General features: G+C 36.6%; 1 protein-coding gene across 12 annotated transcripts in view; it reads right to left on the bottom strand.

Moving 5' to 3' along the window:
- SOX6 (SRY-box transcription factor 6) overlaps positions 1-24495 on the bottom strand; it is a 373675-nt gene that overhangs the window by 10946 nt on the left and 338234 nt on the right. For 10 of the 12 annotated variants that reach the window (XM_085317147.1, XM_085317157.1, XM_085317152.1 and 7 more), the window contains 3 exons: positions 23169-23277; positions 6770-7003; positions 4191-4407 (listed from right to left, as the gene is read on the bottom strand). In XM_085317147.1, coding sequence (XP_085173273.1) covers positions 4191-4407; positions 6770-7003; positions 23169-23277 — 560 coding nt within the window. The remainder of the gene's footprint in view (positions 1-4190; positions 4408-6769; positions 7004-23168; positions 23278-24495) is intronic. The other 2 variants (XM_085317158.1, XM_085317159.1) reach the window with 1 other exon arrangement.

The raw sequence follows: 24495 nt of genomic DNA, 5'->3' as shown, positions 1-24495 counted from the left end.
GGAAATCCTCAGCTGGCCAGTTACAACGGTTCCCTTACCTCCATCTCTGCCAGCATTGCTAACACATCCATCCATTCTGGAGCCAAAGATCTGGCCCAAAATATTTAGGTAAATATAAAAGAGGAGGTAACATGAACATTCTTCAATCGATTGATCTGTTCACACTTTAACGGTATTAATGTTATTAGGATTTTCCACTTCTGACTTGTGCAAAAGGAGCTAAACATTTAAACTGGCAAATTACAGTTGTTTTCTGATCCCTCAGAACTATGGCCAGAACTATTTTCTGACAGCTCTTTAGATGGCTGAAGCAAAATCGATTGTATTAAGTAAAATGTTTCTATGCTATACACCCCAGAAACATACCTCCCCATAAGGAGTGAAATAACAGCAAACCTCACAAAAGCACCCATTGTGTACTTACTTTAAGTTCAAGCTACAGCAGTATAATATTACAGCCTCAGTCAAAAACATAGTCTAGCAACATTCAGACTATGCATGTATACAGTAGTTATAAACACCGTAAAGGCTTGGTTTAAACATCTTATAGTGGTAAAACAAAAAAGAGTTATTGCTTACATCATTTTGCAGAGAAATATCTACACCATACAYGTCTATGTAAAGAATTATGTATTAGACTATGTCTATGTATTAGACTGCCAATGACTGAGAATTAGATTATTTTTGTAGGACAAGGCAACAAAACATAGACTATTTTAAGTTAAAATGTCTGATTTATGGCTTATATGTGATCCATTTGTTAGTTCACATTTCTTTATGTGTTACAAAAAAGTATAATTGAAGATAAACTGGAAATCACTCTTCAGGGATTACTTTCTGCTGAAGGGCTAGAAAGTTACCATTCACAATTTCCTATTAATACTTATATTATTAAAAATAACTCACATRTTTTAAAGACATAGCTGTCTTCAGAAGGAATTCGCACTAGACTCAAAAGAGCAAGTTGCCTCATTTGGAACAAAATTCACTCATGCATGGGTACAACAGAAGGCCTATGCAGATTTTGGTTTCCATGCTGCTTTGTAAAATACATTGACAATACACAGATTTTTATGGTGGTATATTGCACATATAAGGTTTCTCACAAACAAATGAATTTCTTATCAAATTTATTCCAATAAATCTTCCCTGAATTCCTTGGCAGTTTTCCTCAAAAAATTAGAACAGAATCTGGCCACTTGTCAGTTTATTTCTGTATTTTATCTCAAAGTCTGGCTATTTTGTATATTGAGATCAACAAACTTCATTATGTCTTGCCAATGGTTATAAAAAATGCCGTTCACTCTGGTCAGCAGGATGTTTTTTTTTCATGTTAAGAGTTCAAAGATCATAAAACTTTCTTTTTGTGTTTACAGGTGATTTTTCATAAAGGTCCAGCTGTAGACATGGCAGGATTAGTCTGTGCTAGCCAGTTGCTCATCCTAGGGGAATTAGCCCTCACTGGACTGCTAAAGCAATATACATATGTTCAGTACAAGAATAGAATGGGAGAGAATACCAAACACAAATACGTAAGAATGTATTATTTTCTTGCTATTTATCGTGTCCTCTAGCTATTTATGAGAATGTCTTTGTATCTTTCTCTTTACACATCTACTATTTATCTTTTTATTCTGTGATGCTAATTTTTTACCATTTTAGCACAGCTATTCCCAACTTAATCACTATGTTCTTTTTTTTTAAAAAAAAGAAAGAAAAACAAAAAGAAAAAGCAGGAAGACTTCAAACAGGGCAAAGCATTTGGCAGATTTTATTGGAATCTATTTTGTACTTTTGTTCTCTATTTTACTGAAATATTTACTGTAAAGATAGAATATCCTAAAGAACACATTTGTCTCCTGTTTCATTCCAAAAAGGAAACTACATCTCAACTCCTACATCTACAGTTATGAAGGAAGGTTTATGCTGGTTGTTCCATCAAAACAGTGGAAAAATGATGGGTGCACAAGGTTAGTTAGGTACACTATTCCAGCTGATGCTTTCTGTGCTATTTAAAGGTAAACACAAGGAACAGTAAGGTTAAGAAGTTAAGTGAAACACCATAATTGAGCCCATTAATTATAATCTGATTTGGATAAAGTGTTACTTTTTATTATCCAGTGGCCTACCCTAGTAAAATTAAGATACCACATAAGCTTTATGCTTCAGTTCAAAAAGCTGTCCTGATTTGTTTTCAAGTTTTTTTTTCTTGGACTCTTGAAACAAAATTCTCTGAATTTCTTTGTTTAGAGCAAAAGGAATTTGGGGCAATGATAGGAAGTCACACAAAAGCATGAAAAGCATTAAATAATCTCAACTTGCATTAAATAATCACAACTTGCATTTCCTCAAAATCTAAATTGATATCCATATTGAACTGCAGCAGGGATCTTATTTTGTATCTGTATCCATCCAGTATACTTCATATCCCATTCTTTTCATTAATTCCTAAACTAACAGTTATTGTTTCCAGGAAAATCCTTTGCATCACCATATAAGTAAAAAAAGTAATTTACTCTTACTTTAAAGCTCCTTTAACCTGGGTAGAAACTGGGTGCAAAGAGGATTTAGCATAAATATGAATTAGAATCAATCCTTTTGGAAAATGCTGAAATTCCCATGGTCTTTGTGATGATACTGTTTGATGTATAATAAAGACGTTAAATTAGGTTACACCAGCAGTTTCATTGTGAGTACTTTTCATTACATTAAACAAAGAAAAGCAACATCATTTATTACATATGCACTTCTAGAAGCTTCTTAAATCTGTCTTTCATATTCACATCTCTATTTAGCTTACGCCTTCAATATATAGAATGCTACTGCTCAATACTGCTCAATACTGTTTTAAGTTAGCAAACAATTCTTGAATTGTCCACGCTGCTGTTTGAGGTGTGGGTTGTTTTTTTTTTTTTGATTTATTGTATAGATACGATTTGGTCTGTCAATCTGCTTTGGAAGACAAGAGCTAGAGTTTCATTCCCTCAATCCGAACACAATTTCTGCTCTATAAATTCAGATTTCTCTTCAAGTTTCTATGTACAATTTCCATGGAAGCCTTTTAGTAAACAATTTCCCTTAGAATGAGGAATAAAAACCAGTGTTGAACTGTAGAATAGAAGATTATTCTAAGATATTAAAAATACTTCTATTTACTGATTGAAGAAAGAACCCATGTTGTTGCAGGCTGCACCACAAAATAATTGACTGCAACAGGAGTTCTGTATCCCAAGCCAAAAATGAGGGCACATAACCGATGTCAAGGTCAATTATCTGGTAGTAAAGTACCCAACAAAAGGAGACTATTGTGATTAGAGAAATAAGCAGAACATTGTGAATTTGGAAGGGCTGGCAGCAGAGATGGCTCTTGGACTCTTTGCAAACCACCAAAAACATTGTGTGAGAGCACTCAGCATCACAGATGAATTCATAAAAAAATAAGAGAAGGAAATCAGTTATGGTGCAGTTGTTTCACTAGACTTTTCTATCTTCAGCCTGTAGATCTTTCATAGTGCTGCTTTCTGTCCTGAAGTCTAGAAGAAATATTGCTAAAAAGTACACAATGTGTTTAAAACTGTTCTGGGATCTTTTTGTGCCACACATTCTGAGTTGTAAATCTATCCAGTCTATCTATGTGCTACTTGAAAGATTCTTCCTAAAATGTACTTAAAAAAAAATATATGCCACAGTCCTATATGTAAAAAATCTTCTGGTACCCTCATGATATGATATCATTCATTCACATATGCTCCCACTCTGACCGCTTTTGTTTCTGTTCCTTTTCCCTTCCTTTCTACYTCTCTTGACTATGTTCTCACTGCAGTAATCTGTTGTCTTCTTTTTGCTCTTCTCTTAGTTTAGGAAATGATCTTGAAGTTGTTACCAGCCCAGAATTGACTGGCTTACTACTAACTCACAAAAGGCATAATTCAAACCTTCCAGAATAATAGAAAGTAACTTCTTTTGATGTTAGGGAGCTCCACAATCAATCTTATAAACAGCATTCAGTGGAAAGCTGATAGTTCCATACTCAGTGATATATCTTATGTTTTCAGTAAGGTTTTACAGGTTCAAGTCCTTACCTTCTAAATGCCATTAGCAAGCAACTTAAACAGATAAATCTATCTGTTTTCAAACAACATGCTCTGTCTCTGTTGTGCATTGAAAACAATTACAACAATAGTACTTACCCTACGGTAAAAAACTGCCTCATCTCCTGTCTCCGAGACCTCATCAGTTGTTTGTATTCACCAATACGCAATTTCTTTCCATCAACAATGCAGGTACGTTTTGGTCGGGGTTTATATTTGTAATTCGGGTACTTTTCTAGGTGGATTTTACTTAGCCGTGCCTGCTCTTCATAGTAAGGTTGTTTCTCTTGATTCGACATGGACTTCCAGCGAGATCCTACAAACACAAAACGTCAGTGAACACTCAAGTAAAGCTGGCTTAGTTTTACACATACTCATTCCAACACACCTTCTTGCCATAATAAATAAATTTTAAATACGTTAATTAAACAAGCTGATTTGAATTTACATCAGCCGATACTTGGATTTGGGTGCACAACTTGAGACATGTTAAAGAGACTTGACTTCCAGATATTGCTGCAGACCTAATATATGTAAATCTCTCTCTACTAACTAGATGCAATTAAAATCAATAGTTGCTTCTCAAAATCACAGCTTCATGCCATAGAACAGTTTCTCCTTCATTTTTAATATGACCTTTAATCTGTGAACACTCTGTACCTTTGTATTAGCACACATAATATTATGATTAAGTAAGGTCTGCAGCCATTCTTTGAATTTTAAGAGCTTAACACATTGCCTAGGGATACAAGCTTCTCTGATAGTTTTATAAGAATCTGGTTCATACATTCCTAGTAAAAAATATTAATACCTTGCTATTTAGCAGGAAAAATTTATCCAAACATTACAGATTCAACAAAATTACCAAAAATCAGCAGATATCTGGGTATCTTAAATTTACCTATCTTCTGATTTTAGCTTGGTAAAATGCTGCCACCAGACCTTATTTTAAATCCTATTATGTATATTATCTTCTGGCCATATGTAATACATGTACAGAACTGCACTTAGAAAGTTCTATTTGACTTTCTTAATATAACTAAATTTATATTTAAAAAAAGAAAAGAAAAGCAGAAAGCACATTTATAATTGTATATACCACTTTAGGTACTGTAAACTGTCACTGAAAGCTGCACCAATAAAAAGAATAAAAAATTAATATAGTGTACACAGGAAGAGGAAAAAGTATTCGGATCGCTTGTATTGTTTATAAGGAGCTATCTAAACACTTGAATAAAGAAGGTTTTTTTTCAGGGGATACRAAATGCAGAGAGTAGCTTTTTGGTGTCTTTTAGATGGATAAAACGATTACAGCTGTGGTAAACGTGGGTGGAAGCTATTCTTTTACCAAGATTTTTCATACATCAACAAATGGAAAAGTTGTATAAATATTAACCCGCAGCCAGCAATACTCTGTGTCAGTTCTAATATTTCAAACTCTTTTCTCATTGTCCTGGAAAAGTTACACAGATATTATATGGACATAGACTTATTTGTGGCAGAGCAGATACTGACAGGTTAATTCCATGGTTAGCAAACACTCAACTGCTGGCACTTCTGAAATATTTATGCTGGAAGTTTACATTTTAATGAATACAGTTACTATACTCCTAATAGTTTTTTCACAGAATGCACACAAATAATATAGATTCCCTACAGCTGCCAACACTGAAACACTGCAGGTTTTATACAAAGCTGAAAGGCTATTCATATAACTTACTTATATGGCAGACAAAAATATGAGAACTACTAAGTAAGATYTTGGAAGTTCTTAGACAAAGTAACGTTTATTTCTATGTATTTTTGCCTTTGATTGAACTAACATATGCATTTTCAGAAAATCCTTTGGTAAGAACATATTTGAACTCAAAACTTACAATAAAATGATTACAGATGAAACTTGATTTTTACTTTTATTTATTATGAGTTACATCTAGAATCTGTCTTTCACTTCAAAGACTCAGAAAGCAAATATAGGTTTTAACATTTCACCACTCATTCTCATGTATGTTTCTAATTCTCTGGAGGGTGTCTCAAAAAAGCAATGCAAAATGTCTAAAAAGTCAGCCAATTTATTTGCACAGTAGCAAAACACATGTACTAGTATATTCCCTGATCATCCCAGTGTATACCAATTAATTAATGACGGTGTCTTTTAATTAAGCAATATTTTAAATATATGATGCAAGTGCTTGATTAGCTTTTCTAACACCGTAACATTTTGAATGAAACATCATTTTGTATCAGAAAAGGTACGTATATATATATGTCTCTTGAACTTGCCATATTCCTTGCTACCTGATCAGATTAGTTTGACACTGCACTGTCTGACATAAACCTTTTATTTTGATTTTGTGCTTTAATAAAATATTTTCCAATAGAGCATTATTGCTCGAGATAGCACTGTTTTTACYCTCATTAATTTTGCATTCCTGAGTTCAGGTGATTTCTAATGTGATCTTGCAATTAGGATCAAGCTACACTCTTGCCACAGATTTAAACAACCTCCTTTTTGAATGCTGYTAAATCATGAAAGCAGTTTGTGAGTCTGCTGTTGAAAACAGACAGAGTTAGGGAAGGGGCAGAAAGGGAAAAGCAAGGGAGTGAAAACAAGCCTCGTAAGCTCCCTCAACTTTGGTTCAGAGTCGGTCATGATTTAGTCGTTGTGTCGCGCTTACCTAGGATTTTGCTAATGTTGGAGTTGTGCATGTCAGGGAAAGCCTGGAGAATTTTCCGGCGTTCGTCCTTCGCCCAGACCATGAAAGCATTCATCGGCCGTTTGATGTGCGGTTCGCTGCTGGCTCGGCCCCGCGAATCCCTGTAGACTCGAGCTTCAGCCACAGTGGCACCTCCTGTTGGCCAACAATAATACTGCTGTAGTTTAGCTGCAGAGCCATTCATTGCTTTACTTCCTGGAGCATCAGGGCAGGAAGAAACAAGATGGGTGCAAAACGTTATTATGTGTGGTACGCAAGCGCTTTCAGTGCTGTGCTGACTTTAGCCTTATCCTCCTTCTCCCTCTCGTTTGCTGTCAGATCTACAGGAGCGAGCAGGTAATGGCAGCGCCATCAGCCCAGCTCGATCGGCCACGTCCGGTAACATCTGAATGAGAAACAGAATTGCACTGCTCTTTCTCCAGTTAAGGTATGGAGATGTGAAATACTTTCTGCTGGGGATTTTAACATACACGTATGCTCTCTTTGGTCAACAAAACTCAACATAAAAGTTACAACTGAGAGTCTAAACTGATGTCGACCTGTTCACACAAGTAATTTACGACGACTGTGCTGCTTCAGCAACAAAGCACGTGCCCAACATTTCATAAAATAAAATTAYATAGCATGCTCAAGTACATGCTGCTATTTGTATGCATCTTGCTACATTTGCTGCTGAATATTTTAGAGTCACATTTGCTTTAGCTGAATTTGAGATGGATCTGTATCCTGAAGCATTCAATCACATATCTTTCCAATTACATATCTGTAATAAAACCGTTCGCCTTCAACAGGTACGTACGCCCACACTAGAACTTCAGAATAGTGTGACTAGTTTCCTTAGCTTCCCCATACCTTATGTGCTTTAATGAATCCCTGTCCTGTCATTACCCACCCTCAATTCAGCGGTATGCATGCTAACTTGACAACAGATTAGCACAACAGGCCTCCTTTTTTGTAAAATACTGCAGGTTGGAGCGTATATATTACATTGGCTAAAAATACAAGTTAGCTTTTTTTTTTTTTCAAAAAAAAGGTTAGTTCTTTAAATTAAGTAAGACATTGCAGATCTACTGACTTCAGTGACTGGCTCATAAGTTTTTAGTGGGGCAAAAGCAAAGTTTCCTAATCTTGTGTCAAAACACTATACTGTTTTWAAAATTCTGTAGGAAATATATTTACATGAAAAAAGTCCTAAAATAGGGGATGCATAACTAATCTACTACCTTTTTTCCACCAGGTCCACAGTACATTAATTTCATTTAAAATGCACTGACCATACAGGATAAATTGGTCTTGTTTTATATGGTGTTGACAGCCATGTTTATTGTGCAGTGAAATGTAGTGTAGTTTCAAGCTGACTATATCCATCAACGTATGGCAATATGCTGACTACTGGGCCAGATGAAGACATACATTACCCTGAGAGCAAAACACTCATTCGTATACGGCAGTGTCTTCTCCTGAGGATCACCACGGTAATTTATGATGCCTCCAATGCCATTACTTTACAACTGACACCAATTTGGCAATTTATATACTAGCATGCGTGCACATAAAAGAAGACAGGTTTGTGGAAAATGTAAGATGCAAAACTATTTTAAYACTGTTCTAAGTACCATGCTACAGGTGTTCAGCATTTACCGACAGCAGCTATTGCAGTAAGCTTTTTGTTGCAAAAGAAAGTAGTAGTTTTGCTGAGTGATGTACGATTCAGATCTGTGTAGGGCACCAGTTCAGGGGTGCTTATGGTTAACGAGGCTCCGTTCATTGATGTCAGAAAACCTGGAACATTCATTTCACAGGTATCATCTTCCTAGAGAGGATGCATTTATTTAGAAACTGTAATAAGTTACAAATATAGTAAGGCAACATTTATTCAGAGCTGCATGGCTATATAATTTAAGAAAGATTAAATATTTCATGTAATGTTCATTCCATCTTTTAAAAAACACTATAAAATTTGTAATGAGTATGTGGGCAATTACAAACTTGCTGACAAATTAAAAAATGAAAATAATTATTGATGCCAAACTGGTCATATATTATTCAGCTCCTTGACTTACAGTGAAGGAAAGGGAAAAACATGTTTGAACCCATATGATGATCTTCCATCCTTTACCTTCCCTAAGGAGTTTGTCTCTAGCCTTTCTAACACAAGTCAGGCCTGACCCTTCAGTGTGAATGCTGGCAAAGAATGTTTTTGCTAGTATCAAGATTATAGACTTTTTTTTTTAAAAAAAATGGATATAATTTTGGTAGAAAATCAGAAAAAGAAGATATAAGTGATCTGTTTTCAGAGAATGTTTTTGTTAGAAAACAATTCTTACTTAAGGTAATAAATTACAAACATCTCAGCAAGGCTAAGAAGCTCTGGCTGCATCTGCCTCAAGCAAGTCCATACTTGAAGGATTTGAAAAAGAAGCCATAGAGTTCSTATTCTTTATGCTTGATCTCTCAGGGAATATTTGCAAGTTGACCCATAGGCTATCGCAAAAATTTCTGCAAAATGAATTTCTGCAAATAGCTAAAAGTAATGTAGTCTTCTAATGATCCTGGAACTACAGAATTATATTTTGCATATAAAGCATAACAAGGAAATACTTCTGTTAGCATATGACACCAGGTGGGGAGCCAAAAATTCTCAGTATCCTTTTACCTTAGAAATGAGGCCCTAATGATATAAAAAAGCACATATACTCAGTGCATTCTTGCAAGTTAAAACGCATAAGAACAAGCTTTCAAACTGCACAATAGTTCTTAGGTACTTCATCATGTCAATCAGATATGTAAACAGTATTTTGCCCTACATGAACATTTCAACTGGTTTTACAAACTCTGGGTTTATTATTTTATTGAGATAGTGATAATAATGACAGAGATAGAGAGGACTGTAAAGTTTTTAAAGAAAAGATAYGTAAAACTGCAAAAATGTAGATGTTATTGTTCTGTTCTTTCTAAGAGTGTTTTCAGAAAAGTCTAATAAATAATAGTCAAATATAATAGATAAAAATGCACTACTAATGAAGGGTAGGAATAGAGAAAGAAGTTGGTAATTAAAAAAGTTRTCTCTGTGGTAACTAATGGTCTATTTTCTAGTTATTGCCCCTACTACAGTCACAGGAGGAGGTCTTGATTTTCAGAACTAGGAGTTTGGTCAGGATTCAATATTATTGCAAAAGCAGTACAATTTGGCTGCCCTAATAGCTGTGTTGGCAAAGAAATCTACTCTTTGGCCTCAAGCTGGGGCTATCCTAGAAGTGACACTTTGAGCTTCTGAGGGTGTGAACTGCCTTGCTTCCTAGATCCTTTACATTTGCTGATCTTGCCATGCCCTAGATGACTSTTAGCTAAAAGCAAATAGAAGGCGAGTCATCATGTTTTGTGGATATATGTCATGTAATTGCTCTGGGGAAGCTGGATTCAGGACTAGAGTCTAGGGGAAATGCCAGGCTATAGAACAGCACAGAATGAATCTAAGAATGTTACAGCTTCCTTGCAGTAATATAAAACAAAATTTTTCTTCCAAAAGAGGCTGTCCTCTAGGAAGTAGAGAAAAGAACCTGATCAGCAACAAGAAAGGCAAAGATTAAGTATTTTCATAAGAATGAAATGTTAAAGAAGAAACATACAGTAACAATTATTACATTGCTTATTTATTATTTCCTGTATTTATGTGAGTTTCTCACCTTTTACATGATAAGAATTTTAGGGCAGGAACCCAAAATTCTCCTAGCATTTTCTCTGAAATCTTAGATACATTATGGTTAATCCTATTGTCTTTGGGGGGTGGGATTTTACTCTCTCTTTACATACTACCTGCGACAACAGTACCTCAGACTGGGCCTCTTTACATGTAACYAGAATGCAAGGAGTAATAATGGTGACAGGGACAAGCAAAAAGAAGCTTGAGGAGAAAGATGAAGAAAGAAAGAGAAAAGAAGTGACAGTAAATAGAAAGATTTTTATCAGTCTCTCTGTTATTCTCTAATTATTCCTCGTGCCTGGACATTGATCCATGTTTGAAGTGATGAATTTCCTTTGACTTCCCCCAGACAGCTAATCTCTGGATACTCTAAACACTGTATATCATCTTCCATAGACATATACCAAGTTAGAGTATATAGAAATAAAGACCATATTTCTAACAGTAAAACTGTTAACAGTAAAACTGGTATCATCACTTATTCATTAAGTTGAGATGACAACTTCTGTCTACCTTGTAAGGGACAGATTGCAACCTCCAAAATATAAAGCCTAGTCTGTGTTTATACAAGTACCCTGCTAGCAGCTAGCAATTGCTGAGACCAAAACCAAACGAACRTGGAAACTTAAGTGAGCCTTTGGCTGCTAGAGATGGGTTGTTCCTGACATGGAAATGCCATGAAAATAGGGGGAGTGAAAAACTGGCTTGGCAGTCCCCTTTCCAGCTCCTAACCAGTATTTTAAGTAAAATAGAAAAATGCAAATCTGAAAAGAATAGACAGACAAAAAGATATGGAAAGTTAAGAGTACAAGAAGAAAATAATTTAGCTATTATTTTGAGCTAGTACATTTAATTTTGGAAAAGGTTACAAAAATTGCTACTTCATTGTTATCTAAGTGACCTGCAACAGCGTTAGGGTARCATTTATCTTTGCTTTGTCCCTTGGCTGCCTTTCACTTTTTTATCCCCATCCCCACATTCAAAAGATTTTCTTTACTTTGTTACCAGCAGGAGAGGCAAAACAAACGGGCATCTCATGAGCTATTGTCATTACTGGTGTGTCTTGTCCTCACTATGCAAAGCTAACACCCACGCAGAAACATGACCAGCTCTGGGACTGCGATGCCGGTAGTTGCACAGAGGCACAAATGTTCTGCAGGGAAGTGTCTGTTCATCAAGCCGCTTTCATTCCAAATGCTAAACAAATATTATTCAGCTGGGATTTGAGGGCCCAACACTTCTCACAAATTGCACACCAGTGAATGAAAGGAGGAAAGACCTGAGAAACATATGGCTGATTCATGAAGTAGTGTAATATTTAAATGGTCTTTAAAATATTTCATCTGCAGAGGTTCTGAAACATGCTAAGTAAATACTAAGAGTTGAGAATATACTGTAGCACAGGTTGACTACATTAATGCAACGCTCAGTTATGATAAGGCTTCTCTTTTTCCTATTAGAGACGCCATTCTCTTTCAAACATCAACAAGAAGAACCAAAAGGGAATTCCCTAAGGTCAGCTCTGAGGAAACATAAACCTCTAATTCAATAACTCCGCTACTGCACTGAAAAAAAAGGCCTTATTATTGCAACATCCATATGGAGTCAATTGGACATTAATGACTAATCAATCCCTCCCCTTTCTATTCTACTTATAGTGTCACAAGCCATGTTTAGATTAGCCCATTTCCTGCTTAGGATCGCTCAAGATGTCTTTTGTTCTTTCAGGGCTGGCCTGATGGAGGCAGCTTAAACAAACACACGGCCCAAGTGGTGCAGGAGTTATAAACTGCCATATGTGAATGAACAAAGGGGCCATACTAAAGCCTTTTGTGGTATTTGTTAATGTTTTTCATCTGAGTTTAAAAAGACCTAATGACTTTGCGGTGAGCTGATGCATGTGGCTCGTGGCTTTGCAAAATGAAGGAAATTCTAGCCAGTTATGTATCAGCATATATTTTCCAAAGTCTCTTGTTTTCAGTTTTGGTGGCAGCGAGTTTACTTTTTCAGTACATTTGTTTTACATATGCAAGCAGAATTCTTCATCTTGATTAAAGCTGAACACCACTTTTCACAACTATCCTCACAACCTGCATGTACTTCTTTCCCAATTTGAAAGACTGGAAGTAAAATTAACAGTGAAATATCCTTCTTCTGCGTGTAAAATGAAAGCAGCTCTTTGCAGCTCAAGCAGTGGTAGCAGCTCACTCACCAGTGTTCTAAACTGAACTGCAAGTTGGGTCATATTAAATGCTGAAACAATATTTCTAAATAGGCTATTATCACTTCCATGCTCCGCAGCCAGCTATGCCCAAATCCACATTATTTAAATGAATCAACCCCCCTAAATGTAACTATTTTCTTGATGGCTTACACAAACAGTTTAGATTTCTTGACCACATTTTATGGCAAAATTAACCCTTATGGAAATTYGGCATGGAGTACACCTAAAAACAATATAATCACCTATTAAATTATATGGAATATTAACTGAATTAATCAGTGCTTAAGGTTTGACTTCAGCCCTCAATGACCAGCATAATCTCACAAGTGCTGTAACACAAGTGCAGGAGAAGTTACTCTCTGGAGATCCATGAAACACCTAGATAGAAAGGGGGAGGAAGCAGCAGCCTTTAATATAAATTCAGAGAGATACATAAGTGTCTTAATATTTTTCAGTCATGTGCCATTTGCACACCTCAAGACCCTTCACAGATAATTAATTAAACCCTAACAACCCTCCTCTGAGACAGAYATTATTGTCAGAAAAAGTAAAACATATTGAAGTTGAACGTTATGCAGCTGAAGCAGTGACACTAGAAGTAAAGGATTATCAGCCATCAGGTCTAACTCCAGTCTACGTCCCCCCTACAGATATCATTGTTTCCATTTCATATTTAATTTCATACATAACCGAGGAAAGCAAAGGCCCATAGCAGGTGAAATCATGGACAAACTACTCCAACCCRAGAGAAATTTCCCTAAAAATTATTATTACATATCTGACAAGCTCTAACGATACTGCAAGTCGCTTTTTCGAAGATTGTTGTGGTAAAAACTGGGCAGTTATTGTTACTACATCAATCAGCTTCAAAGTCAAATGGATATGAAGAGGAATGGACTGATACATTTAACATAAAAATGTTTCCACGAGAGTAACATACTTATTGCCAGTGGAAGTGTTACCAGCATAATTTAAATCAGAAAATGTGATACTGATTTTAAAACAGAGACTGATTCCACAGTCTTCAGTCATGCCTAACAGTATTTTAAAAAATCCTGTCTGAGCAAGGGCCATAGGACACAGCCTATTCATATTTCAGTCAATGTTTTCTTTTGTTTTAAGATGGAAAAATGACAGACAGCAATTCACCRTAGAGAAAAAGGCAGCATGACCTCATATTTGCTGGATGCGTTGTTCAAGGTGTGTCTGAAAATTCTAAATGAACAACTTTGCTTGCTCCTATGTTGCAAAACAGTGAATTGAAAAAGCTAAAGCTTTTCAGCAATGTGGTTTATAAAAGAACCCTGGTTTTAAAAATGGAAAGGGAGGTTTAYGAAATTCACCAATTTACAAAACTCCCCCAAATTATGACCATATATTGGCATATCAGTGCAGATACTAACGAAATGCAAACACACTGCCAAAAAGTTTTAACATGTGTCCTGGAATCACTGCTTTAATGTCCCATTTCCTGGGTTCAATCTACAATTGCATGTGACACCTTCTAGCAAATTCTAGCAATTCTGTGTATCAAAATAACTAATTCCCTTCCATCCAGTGTTTGCTGTTCTCACTTGTCATATCATGTCTGTAATCAGACGGCAAGGACCTACAGCTAGGGAATGCATATGCATATGCTATTTCTTATTGCCTATCACATTGGGGGGGTATGATATTAGAATAATTAATAATATAATTAGTAAACGATACATCACGAAGGGAGAGAAGCAAAAGCAGCATGGGAACAGGAGTTCTATGTTAATGAGTATTAGAAAATGTTGGGAAAACACTTAAGGCTAATTTTTCGAAYGTGCTGCACCTGCCCACTTGGGTTTGTGAGTGAAGCTAGGAAGCTGTTTGTACAAATGGGGCAAATGAATGTCCAAATATATTCTTGCATTTACCTGATTTGGATTTAAAGTGGGGGATTTTCCATGAAACAAGGGCTTATACAAAAACTTAAAAATTACCTATATAGAAAGAGTGCCCTTACTGTGTAACTACAGCTGCCAAAGAGAAACGTAATATTTTAATACTTGCAGAAGCTGTGACAATACTGTAATGATCACAACATTTTGGACCACTGGTTCTGTAAAATTAAGTCAAAGAAAAAATGAAGAAAATACTGACTCCTTGCTCGTGAAGTTCTACACTAACTGCTTGCTTCAATACTTGGCATGTCCATGTGGAAGAAAGGCAGATGCTTCAAGCACTTTTCCATTGCTAGGATGCTGAGGCTTCTGAAGGAGAAAATGGTGTGCAGTATAAACTTAGAGAAACAGAAAGCTGTACAAACAAGAAGACTTGTTTGAACTCTATGAAGTGCTCATGCATAGCCAGGATATATGATGCTTTTTTCCTGTTGTATTCATATTTCTGCCTCACTCCCTGGGCTCAGAGAGTTGGGGAGGAGGGGCAGGATTTGCCCTCCTCCATGCAGCCTGATATAATGGTGGCTTCCTGGCAGCTGAAAATTCCCGCGTGCCTGCAAATTTTGCACTGTCTGCTTGAGGCACTTTCAAGTTCCTTTTGCAATGCTGGAGTAACAAAGACATGGGCAGAGCTGAGAATCAGGACCATGGGGTGTTTGACACCCGCGGCTGTGGTATGTGCACTTTAGACTATGAAAAGAATTTTTAAAGCACTGAACAACTATWTTTAATTTTTCACTTCCTCCACTTACTTAAAAACAGCTAAGCAAACCGTTGGATGCTTTTAGCATTTGTGACAATAATTTTCTCGTGGTCAAAGACTTTCTACCTGCAGCCTACAGTTACTTTTTACAGCCTTTTTCTAAATTCCTGAAAATAATTGTTTACTATATTATGGAAATTGTGACAATACCTTAACTATCACTGTGCTAATGGGCACTCCTATATAAAACCACAGGCATTGTAATGGTGGTTGTTCAACATTARAAATTTGACTGTAATCATTTTTAAAATAAAGTGCAATTCTAAAAGAATCAATTACTGTAGCATAGAAACAGCAAATGAGAAAGCCTTATATTTAGCAATAGGGAAAAAGAAATAGCATTAGACAGCTRAACCGCCAAAGGTAACACTTGCGGAGAACAGCCAGATTTATTATTCCGAAAGTGAGAAACATACTGTATGTTAAATATTAGTGTCTGCAGAGGAGCCGATTTCAATGCAAAGGGAAATCACACACCCCCAGCTCAGATTTTTCAACCCTCAAAGTGGGAGTTCCCCCTGTAAAATTTTATAGGGATGCTGGCAACAACCAGATTCATAAAGTTGTTGCTATCAGAAAAGTGATGAGATGGTTCTTTAAAGACAGAAGGTCTTATTTCTGTCCCATTTGCAGGCATTGAGTTACTCCAGAAGAGACAAGATCAGGCTGAGGCCCTGAATCTCATCCAACACAACTGAAATAAATTGCCTAAGTACTTTATCCCAGATTCCTGATCTGTTATGTGTTATTCCAAAAAATTTAAGCATATCATTCAAGTTTCAGATACAATCAAGTAGAGGCTTATGTATAAAAAACAGCAACCATGATTAATGAAGGCCACGTTTTAGCATCTGATCTAATTAACTAAGATATTAAGAAGTTATTTCATCTTCAAATAATAAAGATAAACTCATGGGAATTTTGCTTATCAAGGGCTGATAACAAGAATTCAGGAAAATAAAAATTCCAGTGTTTGAGCTTGCTGTATTCTCTCTGGAAACATTTCTTTGTTTTCAGACAGCTTTCACTGTTTTCTGATTTTCATCTCTCCCTTCTCAACTGCCATAGCAACTATTACAAATATTTATGTGCGACAAATACTGGCAAGGAGCAGCATTCTTTCCTCTAGTATTTCTGAGGCACTGTCACCAAAGCAGACGGTGCTTTGTCATGCATGTACTACCTGCTGTTTACACCTCTGCAGAGCAGGGTGTTAAACAAGTTACCTCACAGGTTTGGGCTGTGTTGGCAGCCTGCCAAGACTGATCTGCTTGCAAAAYCATGGTTCCCTTTCATTTACCTCTTTCGCTGGTCAAAGTCCACCTTTTGTGGAGTTAAATAAAGGGTGTCACCCTTTAGTATAAGCAGTTATTTACTACTGGGCATTGTTTCCTGYAAATACCAGCATTTTGAAACTCTGAGTACAAGGTAGAGGAGCTCCTTTAAGACAGAGTTGATCTGGCTTCGCTTAAGASATTTGCAAAACCTAGGCACTTGTCATGAAGACTGCTCTGTCCCTGGGGATGGAGAAAGTGAAGTTCTGACAGATGGACAAAACCTTGGAGCTGGATAATGTGGCAATTCATTTCCCTTCTTCCTTAGATAATATTTGCTCCCTTTGTTGTGTCTTCTCCTTGTGTTTCTCCCTAAGCAGACCGGGAAAGTAGCTTCCACACTGCAAAGCAGGTGTATAAACCCCCTTTCTTTCCCCAGTTAGCTTATTCCTCTCCCTCACATACATATCAGCTACTCCACATTCACTGCTGCTGCTGCCAGTGCAACCACTCATCTGTTCTGTATGCTTTGGAAATCTGTTATATCTGTGATGAAGCCTCACACCCTTTCTTTCTTTCTCTACCATGCAATTTCCCTTGCTACTGGGCAGGCAGAATCCCTCACTGTGCTGCAAACTGCATTGCAGTGTGGCTAGCCCAAGTCAAATACAAATGGGAAGTGCTAATGTTATGGACGTAAAAAGACAGGCTGTTGTAACTGCTGCAAATGTTGAGAAATGAGTTTCTATGTTGGTCAGCAAGTCTGCCATGTGAAACRCTACAGAACTACATTCTTACGCTTACTATTTAAAAGTTATATGTTCCTTTGAAAGCAAATCTGAGTTTGTGCTCAGATACAAAATCTGATCCTACCCCAAAACTGTGTACATCTGAACTGGAATTAATAGAATCAGTCTAACACTTACTACTGCATCCAGCACATCACCAGTGGTTATGCAGCTCCCCGTCCCAACTGCTTTGCATCCAGCCTGCTTGGAGCATGGTCTGAAATCTCTTCATCAAACAGATAAGGCTTTATCAAATTAAATAGTGACTTGGTACATAGGAAAATGATATGTTTAAACCAAGGAACTTCAGAATTTAATTAAGAGACAACCGACAGTGAAAGGGGACACAGCCAGGAGGAGGACACAGGCACTAAGCCCACAGGAGACAACGGATAAGCACAGGCCAAGGAGTCCAAGCTACGGCTCAGTGACTGACTCCTCATCTAGGCTCATAGCACAAGTGATCTTTGGGAGGCTTCAAAAAATAATAGCTTAATGGGCAAATACAGTAAATATACATAAGTAGAGAGATTATTCCATATTATTTTAAATCCTTTTTGTCTAAACTGGCAGGTAAGTGCCTATTCTCAGCACTGTGAACCGTGCTTACCACACACTGGCAGATTTAATACTAAAGGAAAAAGAAGCAAGTGCTAAACACAAATTTCATAGAATCAGGAAAACTATCACAGGAYAAATAAACCAAATGAAAATATCAAAACAGGACTCAGAAGAAAAGGGCTTTGGGTATGGTGTCCCAAATGGCAAGCCTCAAGGCCAAACATTTAACTCACTAGCCCCTGATTACAATATATAAATAAACATAATACCTGAACATTTAACTAACTGTTAGTGCTAATATGGTGCTTTTTATTTGTTTCTCAGCATCTTCACAATGGATCACATTTTTTTACATGGGAAAACAGGACACAGAAAAATTATTTCTCTTTTACAAAGTCACACAGTAAGACACTGTCAGAACAGCCCGGGTTCCAATCAGGAAAATCATAAGAGATCAATTCTTTGCAGGAACAAGGATCCGGTCCTGATGGAATTTAAACCCCTGACTAGGACAGCTGAAGGAAACCATATTGCAACCTCAGCTAAGGTAAAGTCAGTAACTGTCAACAGGAACATTTATATCTATTCTGCAGATTTCTATCTACTAATGAGCAAAATCTTAACATGCTTCCTACAAATCTCCAAAGCCTTTGACCACAAGCACAAAACCAGAAGGGGCTGTAAGCACAGTGTACCTTATACAAGTGCAAGATGTATATGATTCAAAAGAAGCAGCACTGTCACCAAAAGGGAGGATCTATGAGAGGAATCCCCTTTTCAGAACCTGAACCAAGAAAACTTCTGCAGATCATCTGAGGTTCTCCAGTAGGATTACATAYTCTGGGTGCCCGTCAGTCCCCAGGAATTTAAACAAGGTTCAGCTATGGCTCCTGACTGTATTCCACCACATTCTGGTCAGTTGATACATACCAGTTATGCTGTAAAAAGGGTTTCAGCTTTAGCCAGATTCAAGCCTGTCTTGGTGTATCAATGCTAGTAGGCTGCATTTCATTACCATCAATCTCAAATATTCAAAATCATGAGTCTATCCCCAGMAAGGATGATATTTTCTTTAAAATCATGAGGCTAAGAGAAAAATTACTTGTTTAATTCTATAATTGCTTTTTCTAATTTTGCATACCAGTCTCCAAGCATTTATGAGGCTCTCAAATCATATTTTTGAATTTTGGTAGTTACAAATGTATCATGTATTTTAACATGACAATGAGGATTCTCAGGTAATGATATAACTCTAAGAGCTGGGGATTATCCATCAAATGGTGTCGCAGTCAATGACAACATTTTTGAATACAGTCTGAGTATGATTTTTAATATAGTCAGTCCAGTCCTACTGCTGCCTAARGAAGTAATAGAGATGTTAATTTATATCATATTTAATATGAAATACTTATATACAATTTTTAAAGGCCTCCAGTCAGATGACAGTTACATGCAACTTAAGCTTTGAATACTACTTCATATATGCTAGGTCACCTCTGAAAGCACACCTAGCTACCACTAGGCTCAAGAAAGAAGTTTCACACATTGGGCAGGTACAACAAATTTATGTTATGTTTTAAAATTCATTCTGCAGTATCCTTTTCTACTTATATCTTATAATTGCATGGAGCTAAATGTAATGGATTCCAAGGCTTGCATAACAATTCATGATTCAAAAAGAATATACACGTAGCTTCTGCTTCTTATCAATGACCCAACACTACAAGCACTGCCAGAATTAAACGAAAACATGACTCTGATCCTCTAAGTCAGATCACTGCCTTACGTTCTAGGCAAGGAGTTGAGAGAAATCATTGCTAGATATTATTACATACGCATTCCATAAAAAGCAACAGTCTGTTGACATTTATTATTAAAAAAAAAAAAAATAACCTTAAAGACTTCATCAAAGCTAGGGAAACCAGGAGCGATTCCCAGATCCAGCCTATCTTGGCTGCATTCTGAGATGGGGCAGAGCCATGTGTAGTCCAAAGTACACTTCTGCACTGTTTCTGGCCAGCAGTGGGATTAAATTTCGAGCCCTTGGCTCAGGAATAGCTCTGTCCTAATAAAAAGAAGGCTCTACAAACAGTCAGTATATATTTTTCAAATGCAGTAAACTTCATAATTCTGAAGTTCTCAAATTCTGGTGATAGGAGTAACACTATCTAACAGATCGAACAGCCACACACTCACTCTCTCAGAATGGCACTTGGACCTCATAGATCTGGATGTATTTCTGATGGAGAAAGACAGGGGGTCGAAACTTGGCCACCGATAYGTTACTTCAGAAATATTCGTGTTCCATATGATTGTGTTATTTATGTAACAGCACAAAACAAAACATACAAATATTATCTTAAAGTGTCTACAGCAATCTGTACTCAAATGATATCAAAAAAAGATAGGAAAAAGATGAATTAAAAGTAAACAACACTGACAAAACAGAAGGAAAGATGTGAAACATTAAGTCATAGAAAAATTATGAATATGGCTTTTATGAAAAATTGACATTCAGTTGAGATTGCAGTCTTGACAACACAATACAGTGGAACAAGGCCCTCTTATTACAAGAGGCCAAAAAGTAAGCTGTCGAGTTTCTTAGTAGCCCAATGCTGAAACAGACATGTGCAGACAAGCTCAAAACATCATCAGCACACATAAAATGCAAACTCAGAAAGATCTGTGATAGCTTCATGACAATTAGGAAGAAGAGGTAATATTTTTGAAGACTAACACAGCCTGTTGCCTGCTAYAGTGTGTCAGAGGCCATAGTTTAATCGTTGACATTTCAGCCACGCTGTTTTCAGTGGGCTTCCAATCTAAGACATGCCATGCTAAGAGTGTCATCTCCTAGAGAGCTTGCCAAAGACAAGGGATAAAACTTGCGTGATATTTTAATGTCTTTTATAAATCCACCTAATAACTGATCTAAGTTCACCTTGTCTACAACTAGAAGGACAAATAAGCAACTCAGTTCTGAACCCTTGCCAATGCTTTTTTCCTCAGATCAGCAGAGGGATTCATCCAGCACTTCTTTTCCAGAGACATCTCTTGGCTGCTAAACCAAGTCTGGAAATCTGAATCCATTCATGAACTCAGATTTCCTGCATGGCAAAACACCATGCCACAAACTGCCCCACTAGCTCTAGGAAGACATATACACTGTCCTTAAACCAGCACACATCAATGTAGCTTAGGTTACATATGTCAAAGCTTCATTCTGTACTATCCAGTAACAGGAGAGGCTACCAGTACCACGAGGTGTATCARGACAGTAAATTAAGGACATCAGAAAGAGAAAGCTTGAATTGAGGGAAATGAGTTAACCTAAGAAAATCTGTTGGGACTTTATGTCATAGGAATCAGTAACAATGCATCTGTAAGTATGTTTTCATGCGTTGCAACATTTCATCTCAATTGAGGAAAAAAATCTTCCTTTAACTTGTTGAAATATGAGAAGTTGCCACAGGATGGGAATTCCTTTTCATAGCAGTTTATAAATAACTGATTAGTCAGCAAATACTTTTGAAAGTCCATGTGCCTCCTAACTCCTTTTTTCAAAAAAAAAAAAAAAAAAAAAGGCAAAACATCTATCTCTATGTTATGTTATTAACTATTTTCTGTTCATTATTTTTCTGTTTAGGAACAATATGGCAGTGGCCAATCACATGCAATAAATGAAGAGTAAATGAAGCTTATAAATAATAGTGCCCTACAAATGAGAATCTGAAAATTTTGGGTCTTATATTAGAAAATATTAGAAACAAAAATATTAGAAACAAAATTTATCTTTTGGGAAAATCTGAAATATTTCATTACGATGCTAGCCTCCAAATGAATAATAAATGGTTAATGAGCTCCAGTCATCATCTCAACTCATTATTACGGAGTCTAGAAATCTTCTCTGTATGGACCAGTCAATACAACAACAGTCAAATTGAGTCAATCTTAGAATTGAATGTACAGCTTCTCCATTGTATACATACTCTCCTCATCCAAAATAACATTTACATAGGCTGTTGTTGTCAGACTTCAAAATGAAGGGACAATTCATGAGTCCTTACCTGGATTATCTAGTTTTGGGTCACAAAGAGACAGAATAGACTATGATGTGCTCAGAGGAATATTTCTCTATACAAAGGATATTAATGCCTTTTTATCATACAAATTCTGTCTCTGTATTGCAAGAACTGTTTGAAAATAACCCTTTTTGTCAACAGTCACAAGTTTATTGGTCTTATTCTTTTGATCCAAGAAAAGGAGSAAACTGTGAACCAGTCAGATGTTTGGCTGTTAATGGGAAGATTTAGAGATATTTTAACCTTTTTCTGAAGAGCAGTGGCATAACTAGAACTTGCCAGGTCTAAAAAAAGAGAGAATTTATTCTCAAAAAGAAGTAGTAAATTGAGGGGACAGAACACTGTGTAATATTGTTTCCAAATAGGAAATAAAACTTAGTATAGTGGCTGCTAAGTAGGGCTACATGTTGCTTTCTGATCTGTCACGGGGTAGAGAGAATAGCAAAGGCATCCACACCCACAGCACACATGGTAACCCTGTTAGAGACTAGACTAAGTCATCAGAAATACTGATTTACTTCTTTGGCTTCTGTCAATCGACAGCTGCCTGTCAATAAAATAGTGCTTGCTGTATATTGAATAGTTTGTGAGTACAATGGTAGGTAACCTTCTTAAAGAACTCTAACCTTCTACAAAGCTGCTAAATCCTTAAGAGCTGGKGAAATTATACATGCATGTATTGTTTTGCTGAGATGATTTTCCTAGTTTATCCTACGCTTTTATTAATAATATAAAATGTAAACAATTGCTAGTTGCTAAGGGAAGCCTGTAAGGGAATCTGTGCAAAAGATTCTTTTGCAACATCTTGGCACAGCTGTGTTTCAGGAGGTCTTAGAGGATATATGCAAGAGAAAACTTTTCCTGTATGCAGCCTTTGCTATGGATGTATTATAATTTCATAGAAACACATAAAGAGCGTTCCAGTTTCACCCTAGGATGTAAGCTCTTCAGCACCTATGACACTGGCAGCAGTTCGGCTACATACCATTCTGTGCAACAGTGTTCAACAACACAAGGTCAAAACTGCAACTCACCTTCTGCATCTTCTGGCCTTGTAAGATCAATGACACCAGGGCCCAGTTTTCCATCTTCATTGGGTTTTCCTGTTAACTGTGGGCCTAGATTTTCAAACCTTGATCTTTCCTGGAAAAGAACAGAAGTGTTCTTAATGTGCCATATAATTTAGTTTTATCTATGTGCCTATGCATGTATGTATGCACTGATACATGCCTTATTTTYTAAATTGAACAAATGAGTGCATTTAATTAGAAATTTAACTGAGACAAAGTTTCACAGGTTCTGAGTGTTCACATTTATGAAAATCAGTTTTTAATGTGAAAACATATACAGAAACTTTGAAATTATTTTGATCTGCACCTCCATAATGCATAAGTGATTGTACATGCAAACATGAAACACTCTTGGCAGGAAAACAGCGCTGATCTATGCTGCTCACTTTGTCTTTCCACTGAATTTTCTAACAAACTGCAAAAAACAATCATTTGGGAGATATGAAAATTCAGAAGTTGAAGAAAGAGTTGGTATACTGCTAATTTAATGGAAACGTACTCCCCTCCCATGAGATTCAACTTCGCATTTATATCTCTGAAAAAACACAAGTCTGAATTTTATGCAAGAGGTTTTCAAAGACAAGTATTTGAAAGAAGGAATACTGATACTGATACTATTATTTTGCCTAGGAATTTATATTGTACCTCAGTGGAAAGGGAATCTCTATATAAAGAGAGTAAAAAWAAAGAAAAAAGAAAAAGAGCGCATACGCCTAGAAAAACACAAAGCTTTGGGGAGCTGAACACCTCCATGGGAAAGTTGGAACTGGAAAGTCGAAACTAAAGTGTATTTTATGTGTTAACCCAATTCTTCAATCAACTGCCGGACAAGGGCACTACATTTGACAGTGTAATACTGTCTCACAATAGTAGTCTCTGTAGTACTGTGTATCAGTAGCTAAGCGTTCAACGGTTATCATTAATTTAGCGTTCTCATTTGAAGGAACATAACATGTTTTCCCTCTTGCCTTGTTGTTACCTCTTCRGACTAAACTTAGCATTATGTTGTACTTGTGAATGAACGAAACCTTGTTGTTCATTACTATGAAACAATATTAAATGTCATGTCAGCTTGAATTTACAGACATGAAATACCAGCTTTCAGCTCTACGAACAGTTTCTCCACGTTATACTTAATGCATTATGCAGAAGAAGAGTGCTGATTGCTGTTCAACCTATTGTTCAATGACCTAGTTCTGTACTGAGCATGTTAGGCATAAGAATAAAAGATTATGAGTTTTTCTCCTGTAAGATGCTTTGAAACTTGAAAATATTCATAAGGACAAAACAT

This window comes from Rhea americana, unplaced genomic scaffold (genome assembly GCF_003343005.1).
Source record: "Rhea americana isolate MKP2758 unplaced genomic scaffold, rheAme1 scaffold_49, whole genome shotgun sequence".
Lineage (NCBI taxonomy): Eukaryota > Metazoa > Chordata > Aves > Rheiformes > Rheidae > Rhea > Rhea americana.
Note: the sequence above shows the minus strand (reverse complement) of the source record. Positions and strands in the feature narration are given on the sequence as shown.